The 21003-nt window shown below is 39.6% G+C and overlaps 1 protein-coding gene across 2 annotated transcripts in view; it reads right to left on the bottom strand.

Annotated features, from left to right (window-relative positions):
- Positions 1 to 14899, bottom strand: part of YTHDC2 (YTH N6-methyladenosine RNA binding protein C2) — a 32340-nt gene extending 17441 nt beyond the window's left edge. Inside the window, exons 1-11 of one of the 2 annotated variants that reach the window (XM_068666415.1) lie at positions 14629 to 14899; positions 14440 to 14530; positions 11509 to 11705; positions 9529 to 9728; positions 8761 to 8927; positions 6642 to 6744; positions 5328 to 5484; positions 3705 to 3812; positions 2522 to 2670; positions 1000 to 1135; positions 517 to 643 (exon numbers count right to left, since the gene is read on the bottom strand). In XM_068666415.1, the coding sequence (XP_068522516.1) occupies positions 517 to 643; positions 1000 to 1135; positions 2522 to 2670; positions 3705 to 3812; positions 5328 to 5484; positions 6642 to 6744; positions 8761 to 8927; positions 9529 to 9728; positions 11509 to 11705; positions 14440 to 14530; positions 14629 to 14830 (1637 nt within the window). In that variant the 5' untranslated portion in view covers positions 14831 to 14899. Of the gene's footprint in view, positions 1 to 516; positions 644 to 999; positions 1136 to 2521; positions 2671 to 3704; positions 3813 to 5327; positions 5485 to 6641; positions 6745 to 8760; positions 8928 to 9528; positions 9729 to 11508; positions 11706 to 14439; positions 14531 to 14628 lie in introns of those variants that run through there. The other variant, XM_068666417.1, reaches the window with a different exon arrangement.
- Between the last annotated feature and the right edge of the window lie 6104 nt (positions 14900 to 21003).

Genomic DNA, 21003 nt, shown 5'->3' with positions numbered 1-21003 from the left:
AGATTTATAGTCACCAAAATCTAATTTATTTATTTATTTATTTTAAGAGATTAACAGGGATTGTCCTACCCAACAGAACATACTTGCAGCTGTAACACTGCAAAGATCTTTGCACCTGCAGGAGAATTTTTTTTTTAATCCAGTATAGTTAACTCTCTTATAATTTGAACCACCAAACATTTGGGGTCTAATTCAATCAACCAAGTGAGGAAACATTCCTAACTTTTCCTAGCAGTAGGTCAAATCAGGTTCCTTGAAAGCAGGAGAATAGTACATCCTGTATTCAAGGCCATTTAATTGAGAATTTAATTTAGAATTTACAGAAAAAAATGTAATAGAACAGAAATTAGAAATTGTTTAGTCTGTCAAAACTCATTACCACTTATGTTATTATACCACAATATTCTGATAAATTAGTAAATTAAGAGTTCTGTTATGTTTTCTAGGTTTTATCATTTTTATATTGAGATACAAGTTGGTGGTTTGTTTTTTTTCAGTTTATCTGTTTGTTTTTACCAGCCATTGGATGATTTGCAGTGGATACTTGCTCCCATGCTAATCAGTTGTTCTACTTGACTCAGGAAGCCTCTCCCTGATGCAATCATTAGTGCAGTTGCACTGGTTTCACTGTGCCTATAATCAACTGAGAAGTAAAAAATTAGCAAAAAATTACAAATTTTTTCTTCTAAGCAAAATATGAATATGACTTTCAAAACCCAGCCCAACGAGAGTTTATTTATTCACTTCATCCTATCAGCCAATTCATGTAAATTTAGAATGTTTCTAAAACAATAATAACATATATATCAATACTTCAAAATGAGCATGATAACAAATAAGTGCACAACTGATTAACTCTGCTAGACATATTCATTTTTTTTGAATAAGCATCAGTATTCAAAAATAACATTTGAGAATTGAGATAACAAAATCACAGAAAATCAAGTCATTTTATGGTTGTTTTTTTCTTGAGAAACAAAATAATCAGAAGCAACTTACCACTAACATTTTCAGTTAAAATTAAATGGAACACCTGAGCAAAGGAATCAATATCTTTATGCAACCAGATGTCAGAAAGACAAGAATCCATTTCCTTTATTAGCCATGGTTCAAGACAATTTGCATCTTTTTCAGTCTGAAGAAATAAAAAGACAAAAAAAAGAATTAAAATGATGAATCCCTTTAAAAAGTTCTTTAAGTTCTTTTGTCTTTATACTCACATATGAATTACTAAGTATTCTGTCTTTTTTTTTTTTTGAGAATCAACAAGAAATATAGTATTCAGTGATCAGTAAAAGTATTTGAAGTATCATATGCAAGTACTGAAAACACTATCACTCTATTTACTCTATCTAAAAAAACATATAAAATCATCATAATGGAAAAGCATACTTTGGTTATCTTCTAGAATAGCTCATCCTAATAAAAAGAAAAAACAAGTAACAATGTCCTTCTAGAATCTCTCCAGGAATAATATCACAGAATGGTTTGGGTTGGAAGGGACCTTAAAGACCATTCAGTTCCAGTCCCTCTAACTCTCGGCAGACCAGGCTCCCCAAAGCCCCATCCAGCCTGGCCTTGCAAGTGCACATTGCCAGCTCATGTTGAGCTTCTCACCTATCAGCACCCCCAGGTTCTTCTCCTCAGGGCTGTTCTCAACCCATTCTCTGCCCAGCCTTGGGAATTGCCCCAACTCAGATGCAGGACCTTGCACTTGGTCTTGTTGAACTTCGTGAGGTTCGCACAGGCCCTCACAAGCCTGTCCAGATCCCACTGAACAGCATCCCATCCCTCCAATGTTAACTGCACCACACAGCATAGTGTCATCAGCATCATTCAATCCCACTGTCCACGTCACCAACAAAGATATTAAATAATACTTGTTCTTAATTCACTGACAGGTCCATCCATCAGATCCATGTCTCTCCATTTCAGAGACAAGGATGTCATGTGGGACAGTCTCCAATGCTTTGCACAAACCCAGGCAGATGACATCACATACTCCTCCCTTTATTCACTAAATGTTTCAACCTCATTGTAGGACACCAGATTTGCCAGGCAACCAACGTCTGCCCTTAGGGAAGCCATTCTGGCTGTAACCAATCACATCTGTTTTCCATGTCCCATAACATAGTTTCCAGTAGGATCTGCTCCATGATCTTGCCAGGTACAGCAGTGAGACTGACAGGCCTGCAGCTTCCCAGGCCTTCCTTCTTTCCCTTTTAAAAAGTGAGAGTTATGTTTCCCCTTTTCAAGTTACCGGGAACTCTACCAGACTGCCATGACTTTTCAAAGAGTAATGTCTTAGCGATTTCATCTCGCAGTTTCCTCATGACCCTTGTATGCCACATACCAGATCCCATGGACTTGAGCACACTCAGGTTCCTTAGATGGTTTCAGACACGATCTTCTCCTACAGTGAATGGTACTTGATTCTCCCACTACCTTTATAAAACAGTTTTTAAATGGAGAACTATACTACAAATTTAAAACATCTCTTCCAATAAATGGAAAAACTTACCAATTGATTAAATACTGTGTCACCCCCATCATCCATCAGATTATACTCTTCAGATAGATTCGGAACAGATCTTTGTCTCTGAGATTCTGTCTTGCTACTATCTTCTTGAGCAGAATACCACTCAGTAAGAGTGCTTTGCTGTTTTACTTCTAGAAGGTGTAAGATATTTCCAAAAGAGGTTTTACAATCATTTTAATTATCCATGGGTTTTGGTTATAAAATATAGTTACATCAAGTCATGAAGTTTTACCTACTGCATTCTCTTTTATTCAATCAAGAATGCTGGTACCAGTTCAATATAAGTTCTGTGATTAATGGCACCCAAAGTGTACTATTTTAAATGTCTGCTCTAAGAATAAGGTAAAAAAAAATCATTTGGGCGTTACGGGTAAGCCATCAGTATTCCAACTCAACTGCATTCAACAGAGTTTCAACGGAGTTCTCTATCTACACAATTATGTCCAATTTTTCTTCAGAACAGAAAAAACAGAGAAAAGTGAAATAGCTCCTACATGTAACAACTACTTTTTGCATGCAAAAAGAAGAAATAGTAAAGGATACTCTTCTAAGTGAACTTTGCTATCCATTGGGATTGAAGCTGAGCAACACAAATACAAAGTTCAGATTGTATGTTACAGATTCACGTTTTGTTTTGTTTTTTTCTAAAGACACTGGAATCATTAAGTTGTTAGGAAAACTTTTCTCAAAAAATATATCTACTTAATATAATTGTCTTAAAATTCATTAAGTTCAAGTCAGATAATGTCTCTGGGTTAATATTTATTAAATATACCCATGCATGAAGAAAGCAGTAAAAATATGAACCATTTCTTTGGAAGATATAATGGCAGTCATTAAAGAGTGCAGGACTTTTTAAATTTATACCCCAAAGAATCAACATACTGTCTTTTGCTTCTGTATTCTACATGCAATTCTATATCATAACATTTAGGAAAAATAAAACATCTAAAAACTGAAAGCCAGAAGAACAGAACTATTGAAAGAAAGTTAGAGGGTTTTTTTAATCAGTAACAAACACTAGGAGGTTAAAGATAGTAACTGTTATCTAATCCTGCCTTACTTAATATCCCAGCTTTGGAACTTTAACACATCAAATCATCCTATTCAATAGTTGAAACACTCAGCCTCATTGCCCACTCTCACAATTAAGATGTATACCAACCTCGCTGTTTCTCCTTTTTGTACTTTGACATCTCTTTGTTTGTATATCCAGTGCTTCGTAAAATGTCCTCTAAAAACATCTCTTTAACTTCAAAAGGCCTTCCTTGTACTGAAAATACAGATAATTCATAAAGTATTAAGTACTTTCTAGTTTCATTGACAATCTTAATCAAACAAGTGTTTTTGTAAACATTAAAAGTCAATTAAAAATTATAAGGACCTGGTTTAAGGAATTATTACTTTTCTTGACAAATTCTGTAAGACTATCTTCACCAGGAGTTTGCTTTCTTAAGATTAGTGAGCCACAAAACAAAACAAGATTTAAAATGGGAATGTCAGCTGGGTACATTGTTTTTCATTAACCTCTTTGATCCTATCAAAGCATTAAAATATATGCATTTGACAGCTTATTCATTGCAATTTTATCAAATCGAGAAAAAGAAAATAACCTTTTTCCATTTAGTGTTGAAGAATTCACTGTGTAAGACTGCCACCTGAATTACAGACATAGCAGTAATGTAGCTTTAGCGCAAGATCCCACAAGAAGGTTGTCATTTTGTATTGAAATTTTTTTCCCCCCAAGAAATATGAGATGTACTTCTTCCCTCAATTTCTTTAATCACTTCAGCCTTTTTTTTGCTGAGTAAGTTGTAACAAGTGAGATATTCCAAACGGTCTTCATCTCCTAATAATCTACCCTGATTTCTTTTTCAATATCACCATTTTCTAGATCGTTCTAACAGACATGAAAGGATACTTTTTCAAAGGAAATTCTCTAGATTTTAGTTTCTGGTCCCTTAACAGACATCTGCCATAGTCAAGTTTCAGTTAACCAAAACTTCTCTCTTCTTCAGAAAGAACCAGCTTGAACGTATTTTTAAAAGCTGTCAGGGAGAAGGCCTCTAACACTGATCACAAACTGTGTGGCTGTGGGTTCCTGTTGTATGCAAAGTGCTGGTAGCCGTGGTCAGGGTTTTATAGTCTACATCACTGAAGGAGGATCAAATCTTTTTTTTTTTTTTTTTTTTTTTTTATGACCTTAACAGATACATTATCTAAACAACTGCCCTCTTCTTTTAAATTCTCAAAAATGCAAAAAGCAAAGTATCTTAAATTGTGATTGGCCTGTGTAGACTAGTAGTATGTAGTCGAAGTATAACCACTGAGGTAAACAAAAGAGAGATATCTATTTTCTGCATAAATATATTGATATAAATTAACAGGATGCTGCAAGAAGAGTAAACTGGAAAACCACACAACATAATTGAGATTTCTTCCGAAAAACATTTCGATGATAGTGAAATCACATGTAATTTCTAGATTCCTGCCTCCAGGAAGTTGCACCCTGGAAGTCAGTACATTTAGAACTTCTCCTTTGCTTCAACTGAACATCACAATAGGGCACTCCTGCACTTACCATACCCCCTGTGATAAAATATTTCATTCTGAAATGGCTGCAAAAAGTTTTTAAAAAGGGCAAAACAAAATAAAAGGACAAACATTTTTCTAACTCTCACTCAGTGTTCATGTTCCCTTGCTCAGAATGCTCTGCTATGGTCTGTATAGACCATACCTAGTATACCTAGGCAGGTATACTCAAGTTTCAGTTTACAAAAATACTTACTGTGTATTACGGGGCAACTTCCAAAATACCTAATAAAGAGATTCGCATCTAGAGCAGCACTAGAAATGATTAGTTTTAAATTACTCTGTTTCTGCAATACATCTCTCAGTTTTATTAACAAGAAGTCACTGAATCTATCCCTCTCATGTACTTCATCCTAAAACAAAAGAAAAAGAAACCAACAGATAAACACCACAGATCTAAGATTATAAGCTTTCACAAATATGAACTTCTTGAATGAAAACATATAATTCATTTGTACATTAATGATACATTAAAATGTAGTATTCTAAATAGTTTATCTAAGGATTTTTTTTAAAAAGTATCCAGAAGTCGAAAACTTTTCCAAAGTTTCACAACAGTATCAGAACAGATTGTGCTGTTAATGTATAAGCCACAGACAGCTTGATTTCAGAAGCTAAAGTGAACTTCTGAAACTCTTCTATTTTAATGAATCTCATCTCCAAGATCCTGACAAGAACTACTGTTCCTACGTCTTATTTTAATACACTCTCACTTCAGAATTTATGAGCATTTGAAGAAATATATACCACGCAACCAGAAAAATTGATTAAGTCATGTAGAAAACTTAACACGAATTAAGGTATACAGCTGATTAAAGTTATAATTGTTAGTTTTTCTTCCTATTTTCTTCCACATTATTAATTTATCTTCTACATTATTAATTTATCAAGCAGGAACCCAAACACAACATTTTGAAGCTGAAGTCAAAATTATATAAAACATTCTCATGCTTCCATTAAACAGGCAAGTACATAGAATTATTTTTATTTTTTCCCGTTTTCAGAAATAGAGAAAAATCTTGCAAGATGATTCACTTGCTGGTTCACTGAGTTCTAAATCTCCATAATGGAAATAATCACAATCGAAAAAATACTTTGGTAATTTGCTGAAAGTTATACTACTCCTTATTTTGAAAACATTTGTACTAACAAACAGACTACAGACATAACTACTGCAAAAACTAATATATAATACAAGAAATTCTAACAGTATCATACTGAATCATATCCACATAAGCCTAAGGCTTTTATGCTTTCTGACAGAGGAAGTTAGGAAAAAAATAGAGCTCTGTATGCCACAACTGCTTCATCATACCTTAATTAATCATTGGCATGAATTTACAATAAGATACTTTTACAAAATAAAAAAAAATATATATATATACACACACATGTTAAAATGGGCTCAGTAAACTAGAAAAAAAGTCATGTTAGAATTAAGAAAACTAGGATCTCATCTTCTATTATCAATACATGTTGTTTCATCTCACATGAAAAACAGGATTCTTACCACAATAACATGTGTCACTGTTGATAGAGCACTGTCTCCTGTCATTAGTGTGCGAAGTAGTATGCCATTAGTGCAAAATGTTAACAGTGTCTTTGGAGAAACCCTATTGAACAGTTCATAAAGATACTTCAGTCTTTTACACCATTTAAATGCATGCTATCTTTTCATTAATGAAAATTAAAGTATTGAACAGCTACTCACCAAAAGTACAGTCTTCTCACAAAAAATTCGTAGTTTAAAACTATGCCTATTCCCAGAGAACGCCTACAGAATGTTGGTGTTTATATTCCAAAACTTCAGACAGTGGATTCATTAGCAAAGTGAGGTTCACATTTAAATAAATATATGAACAAATGAAAAAATCTTTAGAACCTCTGTTGTCTAGTTAGTAGAAAATTGTAGTCTAGCAGAAAATTGTTTTTGTAAAGCAATCCACACAAGTTCCAGTTTTTCAACATGCTTGTACTGAACTATTTGCATTTGACTATACTTGACTGAATCAGGTGAAATCCTTTCAAATGAATCATTTTTTCTCTTAAAGAGTTTCAAGATCTGTAAAAGCTACTATTCTAGTACCTATGTCAGAGTTAGTTGTGCAAGTAAGACAGCAGTTGCCACTGCTTTCTCCAGTACTGCCAGCTTAAGTTCTAAAAAAGTCCTTGCTATCATACCCTAGAGTTCTTTTTTCGACAGCATATAAACTCACTACTTATCATATACTTTCTAAGCTTCATCTTGCTTTTCAAAAATCCTCCTACATCATACTAATTTCAAGGATTCGATATTCCAAAATGTATTCCTCTCCAGCAGCCTCTTCTAGAAATCATCATTGCTATCTAACAGTAAAATTAAAACAATAAAACACGTGTTACCATAAACAGACCCCTTTTTTTTTTTTTACCCAACGTTGGAAATAATGCCTTCTCTCTCTTTCGTCCTTTCTTTTGAGAATCCTATTTATTCTTTTTAAGGAACATTTTTCACACTGCTTCCAACTGCTCTTTAGATCCAACTTTGTTCTTCTTACTCAGCCATTGTAGTATTTCCATACAATAATTATTAACTTTCTTCCCTCAGAGGGTGGTGAGGCACTGGCACAGGTTGCCCAGAGAAGCTGTGGATGCCCCATCCCTGGAGGTGTTCAAGACGAGGTTAGATGAGGCCCTGAGCAACCTGATCTAGTAGGTAGCGTGCCTGCCGGCCTGTGGTAGAGGGATCGGAACTAGGTGATCTTTCAAGTCCCTTCCAACCCAAGCCATTCCATGATTCTGTGACCTCATTTGCAATTCATCTTTTCTAGATCTTTATATCTCTTAATAAGCTTTTAAGCTTTTGTACACATACTCAAATTCTTCTTTAAATTGGCTCTGTTGTTCAACTGTACTTATTTTTATTAGCTGTCTTCATTTCTATGAACAACATAGCCTGTCATACCCTTTGCCATCTTCTCATTCATTTCCCAGCTACCAGAATCTCATCCATCTACACAAGTTGGGGAGTCTAGACATCCTACACAACCTCCAGAATTTCATCCATTCCTGGTCTGCTTTGGGAAAATATTTCTCACACAACCTAGAAATCTTTACTCCTGTATCACGTAACACCTTAAAAAAGAAGAGTTCAAACATTAAATTTATTCCGGACTAGACTGGTAAACAATGATCAGCTTCATCATTAATATTTTGTTATTTTATTTTCCTTTTTAAATCCCCTATAAACTGTCACTATAAAGCCCTCCTCAAAGCACACTGGCCCTCCTACCTACCATTAAAGCTTGCAGAACTTTGGGGCCTACAGCATTACAAGACAAAATGTGGGGAGAAAAAAGGAGAAGAAAATGTAGACTTGCTCTGAAAATAATAGAAGTTTCCTTCTCCCCCCTGAAAAGAAGTGAATGCACCTGCAAAACATGTGAGAAAACCTACTACATGGAACTACAGACTACAGGAGGAAAACTGTCTTCTGTAAATACTCCATTGCCCGAAATTGCACATCCTACCTATATTTTATACATTTGGCTGTTTACTAGGTTGTATCCCCAATATACTATAGTTTCAATGTACACGAGATTCAAGATACCGTCACAAGATCAATTGCCTCAAAGAAATACTGTTAGTACCTGCTTTCTAATCGGATCTGATAACCAACTGTCTGGCCAATCTTTTCTCTTCTTTCTGCCGCCACTCGTTCAGCCACAGCAATAGCTGCCAAACGTCTTGGCTGAGTGCAAAATATACGACAGGGAATTCCATTTTTGTAACAGTCATCAAGAAGGAACTGAGGAATCTATAAGAAGTGTTTTCAAGTTACTTGTTAGTTTGATGAAGTTACAGGGTTTTTTTAACCACACTGAACGAACTTAACCACATCTCAGTACTAGCGGCGTTGCAAGAGCATTCACAACAGAATTACTACATGAAATGTACTTGGAACATCAGGAAGACAGGAAAAAATTATTAGCTTAGAAATGTAATCTGCTTCACAAAAAAAAAAAAAGCTGAACCTTCTCTCACACTTCAGAGAAATCTATAAAAATACCTGTAAACAACCTTTCTTTTCATCATAACAATATTCTACTCTTGATACTAAAACTAGAACTAGCTGTAGAAGAAAAAGAACTAAACAAAATAACTTAAATAATTGGTAAGAATGGAGCTATTTTAATGAAAACTAGTAACTATCAGAAAATTACATAGACCAATTTACACTTTTAATAAGTACCTGCGGACTTAGTATTTCAAAAGCACAAAAGTGAATTTAGACAAAGACTTTACTATATAGGAAAATAAAAGCCTGAGAAGTCAAAGAAACCCTTACTACTTACATGTTACAAAAATTGTGTTAGTTTTGTAAAAACAGGTTTTTTAAGAGAAATAAATATACATACTTGAGTAGTTTTTCCTGATCCAGTCTCTCCCACAATTAGAACAACTTTATTTTCCTTGATTATTTTGACAATTTCCTCCTGTTTTTCAAAAACTGGTAGTGACTGCCTGAAATAATCGAACTCCGATTCCCCTCTTTTCACAGGAACCTGAGGGATACCACTGTTCAGCCGTCCACTTGCCTTGTTGATTTCTCTGTTTTCTGTGGAAAGAATTAATAGTTTAGGTATGTATGCGAAGAAACAGATACCAAAGAAGGTCATTAAAATATTGTTCATTTTTGTATGATGGTGAAGCATTCCTGACCTGGTATGCATCCCTACAGATAAAGCAATGCACCCATCATGTATTTATATGAAATGTTTATAGTTCCATATTCTGTTATGGTGCTTGAAATAAATATCGTTTAAAGGAGTTGCTACTTCCACAAATGTTTTAAACAAAGCTTCCAGTACTTTACTCAAAGTCAAAAAATGTCATGAAAAACAAAAAGAAATAGAAACTAAACTTGAGAAAAACAGCCTGGTGGTTTTTTTTTTTCATGTTTACGCATTCACACCTCCACAGTTTGCCTAGAAATATTCACTGCATAGTTAAATGAAGAGAAATAAGTTTTTCCAAACTGAAAAATATTACTTCATAGAATGGCCTGGGTTGAAAAGGACCTTAAAGATCATCTAGCTTCAACCCCCCTGCTCTGGGCAGAGATGCCAACCACTCAGCCTGCTCAGAGCCACATCCAGCCTGGCCTTGAAAAATTACTTCTGAGAAGTAACTCAGCAGTGATTCATATCCACTCTTTCATTCTGCCTGTTCTTCTATTACTTCCTATCAGTAACTTCTATATAACTTGATGTTCCAGTCTGCAAGATTGATCTTAAGTAACAGAAGTCAACTACACTGTATCTAGAACCCTAAACCCAAATATAACATTACCACGGATTAGAAAGAAATGCAAAGTATTCAAGGAAACTGCATACATTCAGAATTCATAATTACTTCAAATTCAAAATGCTGTTCTAAAATCCCCTTTTTTTTCCCGGAAGAATAAAAAGCCTTCTGTAAATCCAATGGCATGTAAACATGTTTACATAAACATTATGTTTACATGTTAAACATAAACATGTTTAACAGATTACATTATAAGAAGCATCATCTTACCAAGACAGACATAGGCTAACAGATTACAGTCAAAAAATGTAGAACTAAAACATCATTTAAAGAAAACTAGAAAAGAAACCACTTGGAGCATGAACCATCATAAATCTGAAATACCCAATGAAATAGGCTATTTTCCTATTCTACCCATATTGATAGAAGTGCAGCACACCTTTGCACATCTTTGAGCACAGAAATATAATGAAACTCTTGCATACAACTGTTAAAGCAATAACCTTATTCAAAGGATTGTTTTTAAAAAATAATAATAAAAATAAAACATATCAGAAGCATGCCTTCCAGCGGACTCTTTGATGTTCTGGGAATCAAAAAGTCTGGATGTTAAGCTCTTTGGAAACAAGTTTACAGCTAGAAGACGAGACAAAATTAAACCTGTGTTATCAAGAACATGAATATCTACAAGAAGAACAACCTCACTTCCTCACAGGCTATTCTTATGCAGTGGACTTGGTAGCATTTCTCTCTTCAGTTCCATTTCACAGAACTTGTAAGAATTTGTTTTGAAGTGGCTAAAAGATTCAAAATTAACTCTGCACAAGGGAGACATCAGAATGTGCATGGCACGATTGCCTAAGTAATACTTCTTCATGAAACCAGTCTGAAGCCACGCTGTATTAAGAACTGAAGATCAAGTCAATTAATAGCTTTATCTAGGGAGAGGTCTCTCCATTGGAATGCAAGATGAGACTGAAATCAGTGTGGTTTTATGTGGCTGGGTTGTGTTGTGGTGTTGTGTTCGTGTGGTATTTTTCTCCCCTAAGCCATACTGATGCACAAGTCCACATCAGATACACTGTACTTACCAGCTTCCACAGCAAATGCATTTCCTCGCTCAGTCTTTGGCAGAAGTTCTGTTCGTTCTTTGCTTGTGACAGGAAATCTCTGAATCAACCTCTGAATGGCATGTTTTGTCGTTGGAACCAAACAACAAGTCATTACTGCATGAATTACTTCTGATCCATCTTTCTTCCTTACAGTCAGGTATCGATTTGATCCTTTTCTGGGAGAGGAAAAAAATAGGAATAAGTAACTTATCTACCTCTATGCAATGCTATTTCACTGTAATTCTTCCAAGACTGCTGTCAGATTAGTTTCGAATAAAAGGTTATAACTAGAAATTTCCAGATAGCGTCCTTTGTCAAGTAACACATAATCAAAGTGAGAGAAGCATCCTCAGTATCCAACACCAAAGCCTCCCACTGTTACCTTAAGGTTACCTTAGGGTAACAGTGCAGAGACATTGCAGGCTTTGCATGCCTATGCCCAGCACACCACAATTAGGTCTCCATAATATAATGCTGGTCTGCTACATTATTTATTTATTTATTTAAAGTTGATCGTTACATTTGCTTCCCAAAAGATAGTGAATTCCGCCAATCACCGTTATCAATCGATACTGAGAGGTATTACACAAAAATCATTTCTAGATAGGAAAGAGATTTAGAAGTTAAAAATTAACAAATAGAAGTAACAGAAAAGCAAGGAGAAAAACAGCAGCTGGAAGAGTGGGGTGAGACAATGTGAGAGAAGCAGCCCTGCAGCCTCCCAGGTGAGTGCAGCAGGAGGGCAGGAGGTGCTGCAGGCAGGCAGGCAGGCAGCAGCAGTTCCCCTGCGGGCTGTGCAGGGAGAGGCCCCTGGTGGAGCAGGCTGTCCCCCTGCAGCCCATGGGTCCCCCATGGAGCAGATCTCCACGCTGCAGCCCCCCCATGGGTGGAGGAGCCCCCGGTGGAGCAGGTGGATGTGGCCTAGAGGAGGCTGCGGCCCATGGAGAGCCCCCGCAGGAGCAGGTTTCCAGCAAGAACTGCAGCACATGATGCACCCATGCTGGAGAAGTCTGTTCCTAAAGGACTGCACCCTCCGGTATGAAAAAACTGCAGCCCTTCTCATGGCCTGTGTTGTAGCAGCTCATCAAGGATTTGTACAGCATGGGAGGGACCCCACACTGGGAAAGAAGAGAGTCAGGAGGAAGGAGCAGCAGAGATGAAGAATCATGGACTGACCACAGCCCCCACTCCTCATCCTCCTGCACAGAGAGAGGAGACAGAAGGAGGCACATGGCAGGGAAAGGATTTTCAGTTTTAGTTCTCACTGCCTTACTGTTATTAATTGACAATAAAATCATCTTCCCCAAGTTGAGTTGATTTTACCTGTGACAATAATCAGTGAGTGAACTCCCTGTCCTTATCTCAACCCACAAATTTTTTCATTGTATTTTCTCCCCCTCCTGGTGAGGTGGGAAAGTGAGAGATAGGTGAAGTGGGAACCTGTCTGCTATCTAAGGTCAACCCACCACAACCGTCCACAGGAGAACATAGTTGCTATGAAGAGTTTATAATACAGTTTCTTTAAGTATTCAATATGTGCTTCCTTAATGTAAAGAAAAAAAAAAAAATAAGGACACACAGCATTGACCTGTGGTTCCCAAGAAACAGTTTTCCTTATTTATGCACTCATTGCCACAGGCACAGTAATGAATATTAATATTAAAATTATACTCTATTTAGAAATACAGTGATGGAAGTTTATATCAATCAAGCTGTTAAAGACAGGTAATTTCAAAAATTATTGCAAGTGTCATTATGGAGCTAATCTGGGGACACTAAGTCTAAGAATACTTGAATTTATTTTAAAAGGAGAGTTATGTTTCCATAATGTGCAATGTATTATCATAGTCAAAGAAAAAAAAAGAAGGTTTAGCCTTTCTAAGGGAACACTCTTTTTTTTTTTTCTTTCCCCATCTGATTAAATTTCAACTATTTTCCAATTTTCAAGTCACCCTGAAGGCTCCAAAAAACACTGCAAACAGTATACCATACTTGGGAGTCACTCAGAAACACTTAGGAAGCTCTATGAGGAATCAGTGGGGATTCAAGCAGGGTTTACTGTTCGGAATAGGTACAGTATAGCTCAAGTGTCTTCCTGCTGACTGTTTCGGCACTTGTGCTAAAGCTTTCTAACACTTCACATTCCCAAAATATGATGCAAAGATACACAAGTTCAACTAAATTTATTGGCCCAGGTATCTTCAGCAAAAATCAGCTGTGCTACCCCAAGATGAGAACCAGTGTAGAGTAGCGTAACTTCATCTGGAAACCATTCAAGCAATTCAATAAACTCTCCTGAAATCAAGCTACTCATTCATAACAAGTTGACCTGAACAGCACCCACGGAAATAAGGCAGGTAAGCACAGTTCAGAGAATTAGCAGGTTACACTCCTTTAGCAAGGATCACAAAGCACCACCAGAAATGAGTAACAGCAAATACTGCTGCAGTTTTACAACACTCTACACACACACACCCACACACAGGTTACACGCAGGATCCTAAATTTCTGGGTTTGTCCTTCAACTTTCCCTTTTCTCATTGTTTTTGTTTTTTTTTTTCACTTTAGCTTGCCCAGGAATCAGGTTCTCAGTTTTTATGCAAGCTTATCAGGTCAATAAACACGGATTCCTTCTTCGAAAGATCAGAGAAGGAGGGGGAGGGGGGGGCGGAAATTGTGAATACCCATGTATGAATCCTGTTCTCTAGCACTTCTAAGAAGCGCTCTTCTGGCATTTTACCTGTAGCGCTATCAGATTGTGTGCAAACCTCCTGGGCAGACAGCAGGGCAGGGAACTCTTTCCAGGCCCTGGAGCAATCGCTGCAGCAGTTAATTAATGGACAAGCCACCGAGCGTGCCAGGGGGTTTGTTCACCCGGCCGCTTGTCCCGGCGCCCCGCGGGCTGCTTACCCTCTGCTCTTCGATACCAGCCCGAGCGACTGGCACAGCCGGTGCACGAAGGCCCGCTCGATGTTCGTAAAGGAAGAAGGGAACTCCATCTCTAAGACAAAAAAAAAAAAAAAATAAACAAGAAGAAGGAGCGAGGAGGCGTTGCTCCGGCCGTGCCCAGCCCCCCCCCCCCCGTCCCCCTGCGCGCACCTTTCTCGTCCCCGTATCGGAACCGCTCCAGGGCCGCGCTGACGGCGATCTCCACCTCCTCGTCCACGCGGATATCCTTCAGCGCCCGGCCGCGCCCGCGGCCCGACGAGGAGCCCCCCTGCGGGCCGCCGGGCTGCCGGGGGAAGCCGCCACCGCCCCCACCGCCACCGGCACCGCCACCGGCAGCGCAGGGCCGGGCCATGGCTGCGAGCACCGCGGGGAGACCGGCACCGGGCAGGGGGCGGGCGGGGGCAGCGTCGTGACGGCAGCGCGCGGGGAGGGGCGGCCGCCGGCTCCTCCCGCCGAGGGGCGGCCGTTGGCGACCGTTAACGGCCGTTAACGGCAGGGGGAGGGCACGCCGACGTGCACTGGCAGGGGTCACGCAGCTTATCCCGTAACTCCATCTAATTTACCCCACAGGTACCGGCAGCACGCTGTTGGTGCTGCTGGTGAATATTCAGTTAATGAAAGCACGAATAATCATTATAAATATAAAATTGTATTGTAGAATGAATAAAAATGTTTTGTGTTGCTTTGTTTCAGCATTAGGCTGCTGAATTGTATGTCCTTGTAATAGTCTGCAATTGGCAGTGACCAAAAGAAGAAGCACTGATGTCCATCCAGCCATAAATTACGTAATTTAGCTGAGTGACAGTAAATACGAATGGGTAAGATCATCACAGTCCTCACTCTCCTCACCATAAAGTACTACTTGCTCTAGATTTTGTAAAATTTAAATAATTTTTCAAGATGGAACTCCACAGGAAGTTGTTTTGTCCTTTTGCTGTATGGGAAATTTGTCCATTCCTTATATATTCTTTAGACCAGTAAGTAACCCCTTGGGTGAAACAAGCCTACACAGAGGCTAAGTTAAAAAAAAATAATAATAATTAAAAAAAAAAAAAAAGGCTTTTAGACATGGCACAGGATTCACTTTTGATGGCTGCTACTTTGTGGTCATCATTTAGTCAGGAGAACACTTGGACCCAGAGCAAACTATTCCTCAAGTGTGAACTTAAGTGGACAACTGGGCCAATAGATAGCAAATAAACAGTGTAGAGTGTAGGTGCCTGAAGAATACCTCTTAAAGAGAGCTCTACCAAAGCAGTATGCAAAGCTCACTTCAGCATAATTCTGCTCTGAGAATTAAGCTGTGTACCTTAGGAAGATAAAGATCCCATGCCTTGGTATCAGCAGTCACGTTGTGTGCTGGGCCTGGCTGGGATGGAGCTTGCCGTCCCGCAGCAGCCCATGCAGCGCTGTGCCCCGCACCTGCGGCCCCAGGCCCCAGTTGTTTTGTCTGCAGTGGGGCAGAGCTGGCACAGCACCAGGGCTGGCCCCCAGCCCCACAGAGCCAGCAGGATGGGGTGGGAAGCCCTGGGGAGGGAATGCACCGGGGCAGCTGGCCCAAAATGCCCGAAGGGACTTTTGGGGAAGGGGCTCTTGTTAGGAAAGCGCCTGTCCTCCTAAGCAACTTGCAACACATTGAGGCCCTCCTTCCTGAGACATGGCTGAACACTGCTTGTTGGGAAGTAGAGAATAACTGTTTTCTCCTTTTGCTTCTGTGCAGACTTTGCTTGTTTTTCACTATAATTAAGCTGTGCTTATCTCAACATGTGAGCCCTTTTTCATCATCCTGTTTTCTCCCCCTGCTCGTTTCAGCAGGGGGAGTAGGGGGAGTGAGAGAGCAGTGTGGTTGAGTTTAGCTAGCCATCAGCTTGATAACCACCACCACGAGACTGACCATAGCAGACTTGAAAGAGTCACATTAGACTTCCATAATTATGAACACAGATCTGTTACCAGTTCCCATGTCTTAACAGCATCATCTTGCTTTCCTACAGAAAAAGCATGTGATTCTGCAAAATTATTCTTCAGACCCTGTTCTGATATCAAATTTGCAATCTTGTGTACACAACAGCTCACAAGCATAGTAATTTGCTATTATGATAGGTTTTGTATGGAAAGTTAAGAGTATGATGGGGCCCAAGTGCATCCAGCATAACAAATTTCTTAATGCATGGCTTGCTTCTTCCATTGCTGTGTTGACTCTCCAATGCTATTTTTTGTGAAAAATGAGGAAGATGCTATTTTAGTCAAGTAAAAAGACATGTTTCAAAAAAAAGAGTACACACATTGGGAAAGAAAGAATCATTGTTATATACTCCTGCTGGAAAATGAAGCTGCATTTTAAGGAGTGCAGCCTGAACTCACAGCTAGCATAACTCTTGCTAGAATTACACCAGAGGTTAGTTTGTCTCCAGGTGTTTAAGACAGGAACTCATAAAATATTAGTGAAATAAAGGGAAGCTTGGCTCACTAAACTAGCAGTGTTTGAATTTAACACATTGTAAAGATGAGTGGGGTGCAGGCACACTGAGCATGATATAAACTATCTGCTTGTTACAGCTTTTCACTATCAATATGCCAAAAAAAAAAAAAAATCAGGCATCTAATATATCATTCTCAGACTACAGATACACATTGGAGGAGTAAGGATTTAGGTAAAAATATCTACCGAACACAGAGTAATTCAACACTACAGTGAAGCAGGAGAAACATTTTCATGATAAGTAGCTGCTACCCATATGCTGCGTGCTCCAACAAGTCCTAGTCCTGGCTGTTTGAAATATGCGCTGAGTGTATGAAAACAAAGAGTGAAAACAAAATTGTGCCTTAAGCCCCAGTGTTCTGCTGACTGGATTCCAGATTATGAAAACACACTTCCAAACCCAAAAAGGGTGATTCTAGACCACCTCGAGGCTGCCCGGCAGCTCTCACTCTCCAGGTGCAAGCCGCAACCCTGGTCAGGCTGCACAGCACACACTCACTGGAGGACTTGACACCCAAACACGGCTGTATCAGCACGTCATGGGGCAGGCCCAGGAACTGCCCAGGGCCAGAAGGTGGAAGCTGATAACGAAATGCACCGTGCCTGCTGTTGCTGAAGAGCCTGCTTTTTCACAGCAATAGAGCTGTGGCATGCTCCCTCTGTTCTCTGCTCTGTGAGGAGCAGCACACTCTTGCCTTCAGAAACAGGCATGTGGATCTGTGGGTTAGATAATGAATAAATATATGGGATTTAGCAGTCCTGAGTTTTGGTTGGTTGTCAGTGAGAGTTTGACATGTGTATTGTTATGATTAATCTCAGTAAATCATCATGAAATTCAAAGTCACAAATTCAAGTCTGTTGTATGTGGTTTCCATTCAAGACATACTAAGAAAAGAGGAGCAGAATAAACCCATGAAACACGGGGTGAAAAATTAAACAGCATGTAACAGAACAAGCAAACAGACCATGACTAACGAGCCAAAGGGATTCTTGAGAAAAATTGTGATGAACATATTCATCACAATTTGGAATTGTAATCATCACAGTTTGGAATGTTCATCACAATTTGGAATGTGTTGTGTGTGTGTATATCTGTATATTGTGTACCTCGTATATGTATTACACGTGTAGTGCCTCTTCAGTATTGCCATACAAGCAGAAGGGCCTAATGCCATATAAATGCTGCCATTGTTTTCACTTCTGTGGTTTATTATGTTCATGTAGGCAAGGAGAAATTGTAATTGCAAAGTGCAGTTTTGACAGCTTCTCTTTTCCCCTTAGGAGTGCTCTCAGCATACTTGCTTCTCAGTCAATAACTACTCACTGTGTAATGTGGTCAAAGACATAGGTCCGTTAGATTTGTCTTGTCTCATATTTTTGAGAAAGAATCTTTACAGCAAGGTCTGTGTCTGTGAGCAGAGGAAATGCTCACTTGCTTTTAGGCAGCTCTTCACCCAGTTTGGTACTCTAGCACAAGCTCAGGCCAATATTAGATGTAAAAGTACAGTGGGAACATACAACAAATCATTCTGAAAAAAATTACATCCAAAACAGGTTTTGAGTTTGTTTCAGTCTACATTCTTTTACCTGGTAGTTCATGTATGTGAACTTATACCTTTTTATAAAAACTACTAGCCGTAGATTTTCTTATTAAAGTTAATAACTTGTAAGACTTCTTAAAACCTCTTTTCAGGGTTGGCCTCAGAAATACCTTCTGGCAAAGGCTTATGCCAAGCAAATATTCCTCAGATGAGAATTATTTCCTTCTATCACCACATGCCCAAATACCTACATATTTTTTTTTAATGAGAAGCATTAAGAGGCAGCAGAGCTTAATGCTAAAATACACCTGCGTATTCAAATACAATTATGCATTCTTATCTTGCCCTCTTCAGGGGCACTTTTACTATGTAGCAGTATTTGCAGGCTTGTTTTTTACTTTGAGAAATATCCTCTGTCTATTGAATTATGAAAAAAATATATCCTTTATGCACTAACTTCTTAAGTGTATTGTGTCAGAGTTGATTACAAAATAGTTACAGTCTTTCTGTGATTTTTTTAAAAATATTTTAGTGGTTAATGTTGTAAGATTTACTATCTCGTCAAATGTGATGCAAGAATCACTGATGATCTAGTAACATACAAGCTCGGGTTACCGAAAGAGCAAAGGATTTATATTTTTTCAGTCCCTTTATTAGAAAAATGACGTAGTGATACATTTTTGTTTTAGGTATCATAGCGAATTTGTAACCTGATAGGTGTTGGCTGTGGTTATTAATGGTCCTATTAAGATGAGTTATGTACTTATAAATATTTAAGGCAGTAAGGCTAGTGTGAAATTAGAATGAGAAATGTTTATTTAAGAGAGGACATGGTGAAAAAGATCCTCTGTTGCTTTACTGCACAAAATGGTATACACTCATAATATCCTAGAATTTCTACTGCTTGTGTGACTTAAAGACGCATGATTCCCTCCTCCACATTTCAGTTACTGTGCTGGGTTTACATGGCAAGGTTGTGGTAGCGAGGAGGGGCTGCAGAGGTGGCATCTGTGAGCAGAGCCCAGCAGCTGCCTCATGTCAGAGCAGAGCCAGCTCAAGCTGCTCCAAAAGGGACCTGCTGCTGGCCAGAGCTGAGCCAGGGAGCGATGCTGGGTGGGCCTCTGGGACAGCAGAGGAAAGAAAGGGAAAAATACTGCTGTGCAACAGCAGCTGGGAGACGGGGGTGAGAAGCAGCCCTGCAGCCCCCAGGTGAGTGCCGCAGGAGGGCAGGAGGTGCTGCAGGCAGGCAGGCAGCAGCAGTTCCCCTGCGGGCTGTGCAGGGAGAGGCCCCTGGTGGAGCAGGCTGTCCCCCTGCAGCCCATGGGTCCCCCATGGAGCAGATCTCCACGCTGCAGCCCCCCCATGGGTGGAGGAGCCCCCGCTGGAGCAGGTGGATGTGGCCTGGAGGAGGCTGCGGCCCATGGAGAGCCCCCGCAGGAGCAGGCCCCGGGCCAGAGCTGCAGCCCGTGGAGAGGAGCCCACGTGGAGCAGGGGCAGAGAGGGACCGAGAAGGAGTGGTGGAGATGAAGTGCTACAGACTGACCACAACCCCCAGTCCAGTCCCCCTGTTCCCCTGCGCTGCACGGGGGGAGGAGCTGGAAGAGCTCAGATGGGGGGAAGGAAGGTGGTTTTGGTTTCTTTCCTTTGGTTCTCACTTGTCTAGCCTGGGAGTAGTAGTAGTTAGGCCGGAAATCTTCCTGTCTCCCTATGCTGAGTCTGCTTTGCCCATCACGATCCTTGTTGAGCGATCTCCCTGTCCTTGTCTCAACCCTTGAGCCCTTTGCATCGTATTTTCTCTCCCTTTCTCTTTGAGGAGGGGGAGGGAGAGAGTGGCCGTGATGGAGCTCGGCTGCCCACCCACCGAAAAGCACTGCAGCTGCAAAGTACTGGAAAAGTTTTCGGAAGCAACAAGGTGTTTAACAAGGAAATGTATAGTTTCCTTTTTCAGGCTTCCTAAATAATTGGGCTTATTTCATATTCCCAACTCGGAGGAGGAGAATTGTTGATTTCACCTTCTTTTTTCTTCCTTGGAAATCAAAGGTGAACAGCTCGAAAAGTAAGGGGAACGTATCAGAAGCAAGCTTTTTTTGGCTTGTAATCCTTTCTTAAGGAAAAGATTTCTCACACACCTTCCACAGATGTAGGGGGGCAGAGAATAATTTTGGAACTACTCCAATTAAAGTCAGCTTGGGGAGAGTGGTACTTCTCTACTTGTTTCTGAGACATTCGCATTAGCAACAGAGAGTGTTGTGTTGCCCCTGCCAGGGGCCTACGGTGATGACTTCAGAAACAGAATTGAATGATGTCACTGCGACACCTTGGGAACAGCTGCCTCTGAGCAAGTTGAGCGAGGAGGGACAGAGAAGTGTGCTGGATGAAACCACGTGAGGACTTGTGGATCCCACGTTGAGGTGCATCGAGAGGGCCCACCCTTCTGTAAGTGTTTGGATGCTTCATTTTAGTCTTCTGTAGTTTGTGTCAAGTCCTTTCACAAGCATGAAG

Source organism: Anas acuta, chromosome Z (genome assembly GCF_963932015.1).
Source record: "Anas acuta chromosome Z, bAnaAcu1.1, whole genome shotgun sequence".
In the NCBI taxonomy this organism is placed as follows: Eukaryota; Metazoa; Chordata; class Aves; order Anseriformes; family Anatidae; genus Anas; species Anas acuta.
This window is presented reverse-complemented; position numbering and strand designations above follow the sequence as displayed.